Source organism: Micropterus dolomieu, linkage group LG02, assembly GCF_021292245.1.
Source record: "Micropterus dolomieu isolate WLL.071019.BEF.003 ecotype Adirondacks linkage group LG02, ASM2129224v1, whole genome shotgun sequence".
Lineage (NCBI taxonomy): Eukaryota > Metazoa > Chordata > Actinopteri > Centrarchiformes > Centrarchidae > Micropterus > Micropterus dolomieu.
Genome location: NC_060151.1, coordinates 32,272,689 through 32,284,009, shown reverse-complemented (window position 1 = coordinate 32,284,009; position 11,321 = coordinate 32,272,689). Strand labels below are relative to the sequence as shown.

At 39.4% G+C, this 11,321-nt stretch overlaps 1 protein-coding gene and 1 long non-coding RNA gene across 2 annotated transcripts; one reads left to right on the top strand and one right to left on the bottom strand.

Annotated features, from left to right (window-relative positions):
- Positions 1 to 3,282: 3,282 nt before the first annotated feature.
- Positions 3,283 to 6,631, bottom strand: LOC123963532 (cephalotoxin-like protein). The gene is made up of 2 exons (XM_046040450.1): positions 6,610 to 6,631; positions 3,283 to 5,115 (listed from the first exon to the last, which is right to left on the bottom strand). The coding sequence occupies exon 2, from the start codon at positions 5,111 to 5,113 to the stop codon at positions 3,545 to 3,547; it is 1,569 nt and encodes a 522-aa protein (XP_045896406.1). The 5' UTR covers positions 5,114 to 5,115; positions 6,610 to 6,631; the 3' UTR covers positions 3,283 to 3,544.
- Positions 6,632 to 9,271: 2,640 nt separating this feature from the next.
- LOC123964809 lies at positions 9,272 to 11,048 on the top strand. Its single transcript, XR_006823541.1, has 2 exons — positions 9,272 to 9,921; positions 10,538 to 11,048. It is a non-coding gene; the product is annotated as an uncharacterized LOC123964809 (long non-coding RNA).
- The last annotated feature ends 273 nt before the right edge of the window (positions 11,049 to 11,321 follow it).

The window sequence follows — 11,321 nt, the reverse complement described above, 5'->3', positions numbered from 1 at the left end:
GAAGAAATTATTGAAGTTAGTTGGTAAAGATTGAGGGAAGCAAAACAGTCTAAACATGTATCTGGTTCTACAGCTGTTTCTAAGGTTCCTGAGTTTAGGGATAAGTCGGTGCCAGTTGAGGGCAGGTCTTGGTGAATTTTGTCTCTAATAGCTAGAATTTTATCATTAAAGAAGCTCATGAAGTCGTAACTACTGAGAGCTATGGGAATACTTGGCTCAATAGAGCTGTGACTCTGTCAGCCTGGCTACAGTGCTGGAAAGAAACCTGGGGTTGTTCCCATTTTCCTCTATTAATGACGAGTAGTACGCTGCTCTGGCATTACGGAGGGCCTTCCTATAAGTTTTAAGACTATCTTGCCAAATTAAACGAGAATTTTCCAGTTTGGTGGAACGCCAATTCCTCTCAAGTTTCCGCGATATTTGCTTTAATTTGCGAGTTTCAGTATTATTATTATTAAAGTGTTTTGCACTAACGTAACTGAATCCATTTATCAGTGTTTATGTACAAATTTAGAATTTTTCTCTAAGCCGTTGACTTTTTCAGCTATTCATTTATGAGACATTATATTCTTTTATGATAAGATTGATATTGATTGTAACAGTCTAGGTTTATATTTTGAACCTCTTTATCTTATATAGAAAATATTACATTCAGAAAGACAAATGGTCTAAAAAGAAACCACGAAGACAACATTTCAAAATAGAAATCAAACATTACATTATGTGGTCTGAAGTAATTAAAACAGTTGAAATGTGTAAAGATTCATGTTCTATTATTCTGTACTTTGTATGAAGTTAATAAGATTCAATAAAAGGAAATTCTCAGAAAAGCGTGTTTAATTAAACCCAATATAACCTTTATAACCTGCGTGTTAACCTGCAGTGCATGGTGATATGTTGAAATGTTGTTGGCGGAAACTTTGTTGTGGTAACGCCACAGGAAAACTTTACATTTCTAGCTCCTCTCCTCTGTCAACTAAACATGTGACTGAGAGCCGTCACTGCCATCGGGCCATGAAAGTAAAAGATGTGAAGAGGCTTGTTTGTACAATAACGCTACAGGTTCTCACAGCTAACCGCTTTGAAACTTTGTTTGGCTGCTAAAACCAGATTATGGTTTCAACCACGAACAACTGGAGTCTGTGGTTATAGATAACTCTGGTCCGTAACTGCTCTACAACATTACCTGAAAATGTTACCGGCTGATAAACCGAGTCCTGGTGTCAGTTGAACGATTGCTTCTGTGGTTTGGCTGGTACAACCAGATTATTTTTTCAAAAGTCTGTAGTTCCAAACTCCGATAAAAACAGGTTCCTGTTTTAAAGACGAACTCTGTCTGATAAAACCAGATTGCGTTTTTAACAACCGGACTTTGGGGTTATAGATTCGTCTGACGGTTGAAACACACAAGCTGACGTCTGTGATTGAGAAAACAGGGGGAGGAGTGGGGGTGGAGCACATTCCTCAATTCTCCCTGCACACTAACAGCAGCAGAAAGAGAGAGGACAGAGGAGAAGAGACCCAGACTCTAAAAGGTTTACAGAGGGATAATGACGGTAAGTTTGTGACACAAAGATTTTACCAAGTTTCATTTTGGAACTGGGAAGAGATGTGGAAGTTTCTGCTGCTGCACCTCCAGACTGCAGAGCAGCTTTAACTATCAGACTCTTAAACTCTGGTTCATCCTCAGCTCTGCTCCACTCATCATAGTTTATAATGTTACCATTTTTATAACTCCTTCTGTATTCATGGATATTGTCCGCTGTGTAGCAGAAGGGAGTTACACACTCAATTTCATATAACCTGTTGTGACAAATAAACCTTCCTTCCACCTTGTACCTTGTTCTACCAGAGGCTCCAGTCTGCTCAGAAAGGAAGGGAGGGGCCAGAGTCGGTAGCAAGTGTTTCTGTGACTTTCCTGCCAATATGTGAAAAGGGAATTAAAGTGCATTAAAAGTCAAACTGATGATCTTTAAAAGACTCACTGATTCGCAGCCTCGTCTCCGTCTGTCCTGATGTGAAGCTACAAAGAGCTGCTGCAGGAGGAGGCGGCAGGAGAGGAAGAAGAGGAGCTGCTGCTGCATTTACAGGAAACCCTGTATGTGTAATTATTTTCAGACTCGTTCATCATGACTGAACTGTTTGAGGATTTGATTTCCACAGTGTGAAGTCATGTTGTGTTGTTGTTAGAGAGCAGTGAAAGGTTCAGTTTTGGTGAGGGTCCATAATCACAGGGAGAATAAACGTGTTTCCCTTGTTTGCTAAACTTTATCTAATATGTGGTTTATAAAGGACTGTGGTGCAGAAACAGCGACAGTGTTTCACACTCTTGGCTCACATTCTCCATGTTATCTGTCAGTGGCCAAGTCACAGTAACGTCTGGTTTTACTGAAGAATTAAGTAAATATAATTTCTTAATAAATCTACCTAAAGAAACCTCATTTCCTGACTGGCCACACTCTGCTGTATCAGAAGAGACACCTTTTGTGCTGTGTCAGCCACCGTAGCTGTCCTGCGCTCTTTGAAAGGTTAGGGCGCAGTGGTACACTGGATAGTGTTGTAATTCACAACCCTCACCACTAGATGCCACTAAATCTCACACACTGAACCTTTAAATCTTTGGAGGCTAACATGTGGTGCAGCTGCTGGATGGACTTCAGACCGTCATGTTCAGGATGAACAGCGCCATCATCAGGCCAACATGTTAACGTGTCCAACACTTTGTTCTCTGACCAAATACCCGCAGAGCTGAAGACTTTCCCATCAGCCTCAGCTGTTTACGGCTATTAAGCTAATGTCGGTGTGACAACAAGTGTTTCCATTATTTATTTTGACTTTACTAAGAAGAACCTGAGTGGAATCATCTGCAGAGAGAGTTTCCTGTTTCCTGTCTGAGGAGTGAAACCAGAATCAGCCTTGGTGAATAAACGCACATGAAGCAGAGCCTGAAAGAGCTGAAAGCTGCAGCTGTGTGGAGCGATGAGGAGGCTGTAACCTTCCTCAAGTGAACACAGAAATGCTGCTAATGTCATGGCGCTGTTGTCTTTGAATGACGTTACACATTTAAATGTTCCTACGGGACATTCATTCACTCATACCTTCACTTTGTATAATAATGTGTCATTTATTATTTAATTCCTGCTTAGCACTTCAGGTAGATAGCATCCATCTGCCTGTCGTTGCTTTGTAACCAGTGACAATAAAGTTAAATCTAATCTAACATGCTGAAACTTTTATCTTCAGAGTCAAACAGAAACAATAAAAACAGCAGAACTCTCAGAATGAAGCTCAAGTTGATTTTTAATAACATGAAATCTGATTATTTTCATTACAAACAAGAGCAGAGCAGTGAAGCAAGATGATGACGACAAATGTCTTGTCCTGGATTTGTAAATGATTTTTATGATTATTTATTTTCAGATGAGATCGATGTTTCCTAGTTGGGTTAACATGTATGGTGCCGTTCTCAGGTTGACGTGTGGGTACATAGTTTGCATCGCTCGTCAGCAGATATCTGCTTCTAAACGGAACCTCTCCTGAGAAGCTACTCCAGTTTGGACTCCAACATTTTCAGTTTGGTGTCAATGGTGTTGATGTCGGGCACAGGACGGTTTGTATTGATCATTTCGGGCTTGCTAATTCTGATTTTCAATTCACATCTGTCTCCATGGAAACCATCAGGGCACTCACACAGATGTTCATTGGTGTCCAGCAGCCTCTTGCACGTTCCACCGTTTACACATGGGTTATTCTTGCAGATATAGGTTTTTCTTTGGGAGAGATACATGTGAATCTCACTTGTACTGAAAGCCCAATTACATGTAACTTTGTAAAAGGGTTTTGGCACCACAACAAAGCCTTGGCCTTGGGTAGCATCAGTTATCTTGACTAATTCTGTTAATTTGTAATTCTTGAAATAACATTGTTTTATTTTATTGGGCACTTGTTTACAACCTATGCCACTAAAGCACCTATCAGCCGTTCTTTCAAAGTCCGCGTAAAGTTCCTCTTTCTGAATGTTGGCCACAGCAACAGTGATCTCGCCCACGGGGATCTTAGTCATATCATAAAGGATGTGATATGTCTCTTGGTTTGAGTTGTAAACCAGCACCACCCATTTGTACCAGTTGTACTTCTGATCCAGTTTATTCTTCACCTGATCAGCGATGTTTTTTTTGTTGTCAGGACTGTTTGCTTTGCTGATCTCCTCCACATCCTTTATCATGTACTGCTTATAGTTGTCCAGGCAGAACCACACAGCTGATATCTGAGCTCTGTACACGTTCTTGAACATCTGGGTGTGCTCTTCTTCTTTGCCTGATGGATTTAAGCCGATCAGGTTCCAGTAGACCTGGTTGAGGACCATCCCCTTCCACAGCAAGCTGCTGAAATAGAGGTTATATTTGCCGATCTCAGGAATGCCGCATTTAAACTTCTTCTTCAGCAGCTCGTTGAGGTTTCCGCTGAGAGACGTGCTGCTGACCGTCAGGTAAAGGTAGAGGTTGGCCACACTGGCCTCAGTGGCTGTGTTCTCATAGTAGCTGGTGAAAACTTCTGCCAGCCGGACTTTGGCCCTCTCATTATCTACCAACGCGCTGTTCTTACGAAACTCATTGAACTTGTTCCAGGCAGTGAGGATGCGGACCTCGTCTTGAGAGTAGACGCTGGCGTAGTTGAACCACTCCACGTCTGTTGCCAGGTTGGAGATCTGGATGGAGAGAGAGTCCAGCTTCCTGTTGACCTCAGCAAACAGCTCCTTCTGAGCGTCTTCCTGAGGGATGAAGGCCAAGACCACATTGAGAACAGAGGACACCAGAGCTCCAATGCCGGGCGCCAGGCTGGCAAAGTCGGCGAGGGTCTTCATCACCGACTTCAACTTCTCGGGGTCCATCTTTCCAATAACTTCTTTGACTACTGTGAGGCTTTCTATTACCACCTGCGAAGACGCGGCCACTCTCTCTCTTGTGCTGACAGGCAGGTCTCTCTTCACCCTGTAGGGCGGAGACAGATCAGCTGAGGTGGGGTCATGTGACCCTGCTGAGGAGGTCGTCCAGAAGAGAAGAAGGATGAATGAAGCCAACAGCATCGGGGCAGACAGCCGAGGGAACGCCATGACTGCAAAACACGCAACAGAAATTTAAGGCATGAAATAACCTTCTAAATGTTGTAGAGCCAGAGAGACTCAAAGCGTCTGCATAATAATAATAAATTCACACAATGTGTCATCCTGACAGAACTGCTTTTTCTGGACTGCTAGTTAATTATATTTATAATATTTTATATACAGAGCAAAGGTACATCCTGCTCAGCCGTGAGGTAGAGCACATTTTAATTAACTATATCTTATTGATGATGTGTTGAACTCAACATGATTAAGCCACCTCTGCCACTTAGTGTATGTTATGCTAAAAATATCCACTAGATGTCACTGTCCCTTTTCAGTTTGCTTCTTTACAGGAAGTTAGGAACCACAGTCACTCCAGGGGCGAGTTCGGCGCCGACAAAACGTAGCAAAACTTTTTTTTTCAATGGAAACAGTGGTTCCCTGAACACCCTGCTGTGTACGCAACTCCACTGATTTTTCCTGCCTTTTTAACACCGTTGTGTTTACAAACTTTTTGCAGCAGATTGGGTAGCACCTGAGACACGCCCACTAAATGGGAAAAAACATACCTCGAAGCCCGTTGCAGAACGTTGCGCAATGTTGCAAGGAAACATGTTGTTCCTAAAATGTTACAACCCGGTGCAAAACGTTTTGAGATTGAACTCGCCCCTGCCATAAGGACTCTGTTTGGTTGCATTTTCAATTGTAAGTGTAAAGGGTTAAAACAATGTGTTAGGCACAGTTAGGCATAAGAGATGTTAAAAAGTATTTTAGTTAGTACAGTTCATTATACTACCATTTTTTTGCTAAAGTAAACAATGTGTTGAAAAAAAACAGACAACTAAAATGCCGATTGTATTGTTCATTGTATTGTACTGTTGGGGCGATACTTAAATAGGTCACTAGGTGGCGCATAACGCTCGGGAGGAACTTAAAACCTTTAGGAGGCAAGCGCAGCAGAATAAATGCTGCAGTCGAGCTGAACGCAAGCTAAAGTTTCTGCCTCATTGTTTCTGCATACAGAGTTTAAGAACACACACCCAGCGGGCCAGGGGGGCAACATAAGCATGCTTTTTCAACATGTAACAGTCCCAGAGGTCAGACTTTACAGAGTTATGTAATTTGATATAACAAAATAAGTCTAATTTGGGTTGGATAATTTTCTAATAACATGCTCTTGTAACTGGCAGGTTAAGGGTCACCTGTCACGTGAGTCACCACTTTAACCACCTGCAAATAAATGCCCGTCAGGTCAGCTCCGAGCTTCCTCTTTCCGCTATTGCTGCTGCGTGGTGTGGTTGTGTCTCGCTGCTCTGTCCTATCGTCCGAGGTTTGTGACGCCTGCAAACGTACAAATGTTGTTCTGTTATGTAGTGCGCTAAGGTGGTGAGTGCATGTACGGCTATCCTAGATTGCCGCTCTGTGTGGTCCGTGCGGTGTCTGCGACATCTCCGGGAAAGACGGCCTGTGAAGCATGGACATGTTTAATAAGGACTAACACTAACCGCGTTTTTTTGTGTTTGTGCAGCACAGATTGCCACTGCTGCTTTGCCTCTGATTTATTAACACACTAACATAACCTACCTGTTTAATTATTTTAAACTTCTTTTTAATTGAGTCTGTTTTTGTTCTTAATTGTTACGACCTGTTTTATAGTGTGTGAGGAGATTTTAATCCTCTGAATATTTAGATTTTAGGAAACTATTGACGTAACATTTGTAACTATAGAGACCTGATAGTGGTTCGGGTTATTTTGGTCCAGAGGTGGTGACGTATAATAGATGGCTAATTTTTATAACATTGCATGTACTTTTAAGTGTGATTAGGGTTTCATTTAGTTATATTGTTGTGTGTTTATTCATAGCCCCTTGTATATGATCCACACTGTAGAACTATAGACTGCCACTTTTTACCAATAGTTTTCCACAAAGAAATGAAACTCTCCTCTCACATTTTGTTTTTAGTACTATTGGTCGTTTATACTCTTATTAGCATTGATTCTGTTTTTAGCTTATTTTTATAGTTGTTTAGTTGCAGTTGTTTTATGGTCTCTGCAATAAACTATTTTAAGTTTAATGAAATAAAAATTGACTACTGGCTACAAAATAAAACTTGATGATCATTCATTGTTGTTAATATGAAACAGTTTAAGGTTCAGTGTGTAATATTTCTGTGGATCTATTAACAGAAATGCAATATAAGTTTCATAACTATGTTTTCAGTGGTGTATAAACCTGTTTTTATTACCTTAGACTGAGACATTTCTATCTACAACTCCTCTTACATAGAAGGACCCATGTTGCACCGCCATGTTTCTACAGTAGCCCAAACGGTCTTTATTGCAAAAAGAGGGAAAAAAGTATACATGGGACATAAAGAAGTATACAGAACATAACACAAATATATAAGAAGTCACAAATAATAAAACTTTGCCTGGGGATCATCTGTTGACAGTTTTCACAGCCTTTTTGTTGTTGGATGTAGAATTAAAATTGATATAATGTACAACCTCATTGGTAAAAGGTACAAAGTTTTACTGCTGAATTTACATTTATGAATGTTGAATTAGGCCATTAGAATTAATGGGAAATCGGACCATCCGAGGAGCACGTGAATGCACAGTGAGCCGTTGGTTGCAATTCGCAATCCTCACCACTAGATGCCACTAAAACTTACACACTGGACCTTTAATGATATTCCATCATATATATGGTGATATAATTTATGTCTTTTTTTAAGTAAAGCAGTACAGATAGGATAATAAATAAACAATATTTATGAAATAAAACCTTCACTGCTGTTAATATCATAGCATTAAACAATAAACACATACATTCAATAAACACTGCTACTGCATCAAAAGTGTCCCCACTTCTTATTTTTGTGGTTGGCGATTTGATGACTTTGGAGTACATTCACCTTGTGTCCGCAACTTAAATCGACGTCTAGGCCTCTGAAGCCAGAAGCAAACAGAGCCTTCTTTCCCTCTGGACACAGTCTTAAGTGAAATAAGCTTCTCATATCGTGCTTACCACAGAACGTCTTCCACAAAGAGTTAACCTATTCAAATATGCGCAAAGTGATTTGAATTCTATTATAACAGATGATTATGTTATTAGATAGTATTTTTTTTTCCACAGCATTTATAGTTACTGCTAATTTCCAATACTTGTCCCTAGAAGGGATTTTAACATTACAAATATACAACAAACATTAAACATATTAACAATAAAACTATTGAGCACATGGATGTATACCCCCTCCATCCTTACACATGACTACATGACTGATTATCTTTTTAAAAAGTCTTAAGTTTAATTTTAAATTGTTGATGAATTTGTTCTGTTTTTAGCTCATTAGACAGCTCATTCCAGATCTTAGCTCCCTTGATTGAAAAGAAAATGTGGCTGAAGGATGTTTTCCTGTAAGATATTTTGCAATTCCCTGCATTTGTAAGGCCTTTAATAGCTATGTGTAACTGTCCACTTGGAGTCATTTAAAAGGTCTTGATTTCAATGAGTGTGAATGTATTTCTTGTATTTATAAAAGATGTTTATTGGGATTATGGTGTATACATGAACACGTCACTCCATGCAGGTACCAGTGGCGTCCACCAGTGGGCAGTATAGTTAACTCCAGCAAAATTAAAAATGAATTCCAGCAAATTAAAATTAACTCCAGCAAAGTGTAGCTAAACCCCGTGCTTACCAGATTACAGCGGTCGCAAATCCACAAACAAAAGAATAGCAAGCAGACGGGAAGCACGGTAGTAAACTTATAGACAAGTAATAAAGGAAAATGACAGGTTTTGGTTCAACGCGAAGCGGAACGAGGTGTGAATGTTGGGTGTTGCGGGAGTGAAATGTTCACATTTATTGTTGTAAGTTGTTGTAAGTAGTTTAGCTATGTATTGACAAAGAACCATTTAGCTTTGATATATTAATCCAGTGTGTGATTTAGAGGTTATTCTGTGGTGTATAGGTACAAAATGACTGTTGTTTAATTTGTGTATTTAATTAGGTTTATTATTTTAGTATGTTTGATTTTAAGGTAATGTGTATAAAAGTACTTGTGTTTATATCTATTTTTATAGTTTTCATGGTGCACTACGGTATACGGAGAAAGAAATAAAGAAACCGTAAAGACATCAGTCGAGACTCTCTGCATCTTGCTTAAATCCACCGAGGGCCGTTACACACAGAAGAGCCTTCCGGACTGGATGCATTAAGTTGGCGCTTATATTCTGTGTGACGTTTTACACAGACTCTTCGGTTGTAGCTCTCAGTGCGGATGGTGCAGCACATTTGCTAGAGCCTGTTCTGAGGGATCGTCCGTCTGTCTGCTGACCTGGAAGCTGCTTCATCATAAATATCTGCTGAGTGGTGAAAGAAACAAAAAGTGCACTAATATAACGTTAACGTTAGTCTAGAAGAACTGCCCGTGGCTTTGATGTTCTGTATCTGGTAAATAGCCGCAGCTAACGTTAGCTAGCTAGCTAACGTTGGTATAGCAAAGCTGTCCTGTTAGCCTGTCAGTAAGTTAAAAGCTGATTAAATTAACGTTAATAGCTTAAACAAAAAGCTTGATTTGCACATTTTATATTTAGGCTGAAGGCCAGAATTATTTCTTTCTGTGTTATTTAATGGCGCTGTGAGTCTGACCTTGGGTGTTTGTAAGTTAACATTAAAGTGAATTTATGTTCATAGTCTTCTTGATTTTTACTTTAACTGGCTTTTCTGTTCTCTTATTTCCACAAGGCCGGAGCCTAGCCATTTGGTGGGACCAAGACCATGTTCAGGATTCCAACCTGTAAAACTGTGAGTCCATTATTCCTAACTAACATAACGTTACCATGGCCCACTAACAGACAGATTTTACATGAGAGCATATGGAGCTTAAATAGATAAAATGATTGCAGCTTGTTGGTAATGTTTGAGTAAAACAGACCTATATTATGAGTTTAAGTTATGATGGTCTAAGAACATTTAATTTATTATCTATCTTCAGAAAGTATTTGAGAATAATTGTGAATATCACCAAAATTGTGTGCCTTGATCCTCCTGTCACAAGAAATGAGAGAGTAAGTGTCCAATTTTTCCATCGTCTCCCATAGTAAAACTGGATAGGAAAAAGTCTGAAAATACACCTACAGTATCTGTACTCTAACTTATAGATAGGAGGGTGATGATTATATTTTTCCTTGAATAAAAAAAGACTTAACACAGCAGTCACAGAAGTCATGTACATGTCCCATACTGTGTCTGAGTATTCTGATGGAGTCACATTCAAAGGTTTTGATTGTCTTGTGTAATCAGAGTGCAGAGCAGCCTTCATAGATTCACTCAAAGGTGTTTAGATAATGTGAGTTCGGCATTTTAGATGAATTTCTGTCCCAGTGATTGATTTGTTGTGTTGTTGTTAATTTTTTTGCAGGACAATCACAACTGCCGTCACCACCTCCACCCTCCTCACCTGTCTAACTTCACCACCATTACTTCTCCAATGCTGACATCCCCACCCAGAACACCTACAGTGAGAAATTGTTTCGTGAAGATTCTTTTGTGTGTTGCAATGTGTCCTGACAGGATAACTGTGGCTTGGTTGAAAGCTCAGCCAATTTTCTGGAGTTTTGATTAGTTGTTACTTGTCATTTATTCTGATGATCTTTATGGAGAAGGTTATGTTTAGCATGTGGGCAAATTGGTTGATGACCCATTTTTTTTTCTAGTTGGATGGAAAAAAATCCCTATCAGTATTTTCTTATCTTCAGCCTGGCTTTTCTAGTCTCTGTGTCTAGTTATAGGGAAATATTTTCAGAGAACCATTGATTACCGACTGCCTACAACAGTGTTAGACTAACAGATCTCTTTATATGTGTTATTATGACTTTATTGTTCAACTTGTGCAATAAACGATCTGCTTTTTGTGCAGTTAAGTCTTCAAATGTCCTTTTTCTTGTTTTACATCAACAGCTAAATAACCGTATTTTATTGGTTATACAGTAGTGTAAAAAAACAGTAAATACATAATAGTTTATTACTGCAAACAGTATGCCAAGAAATAACAGTATAAGACTGTACTTCAAAATAACAGTACATATACTGTACTTTATTTTATGGTATGCTAAATACTACTGTTGTTTTACAGGGATTTTACCGTAGAATGAAATACAGCAACTACTGGATAATTGTTGAAAGTAAGTTGCTGTTTGACAATA

Coding starts and splice junctions, on each gene's coding strand:
- LOC123963532 (XM_046040450.1), bottom strand. CDS start 5,113: ATGGCGTTCCCTCGGCTGTCTGCCCCGATGCTGTTGGCTTCATTCATC.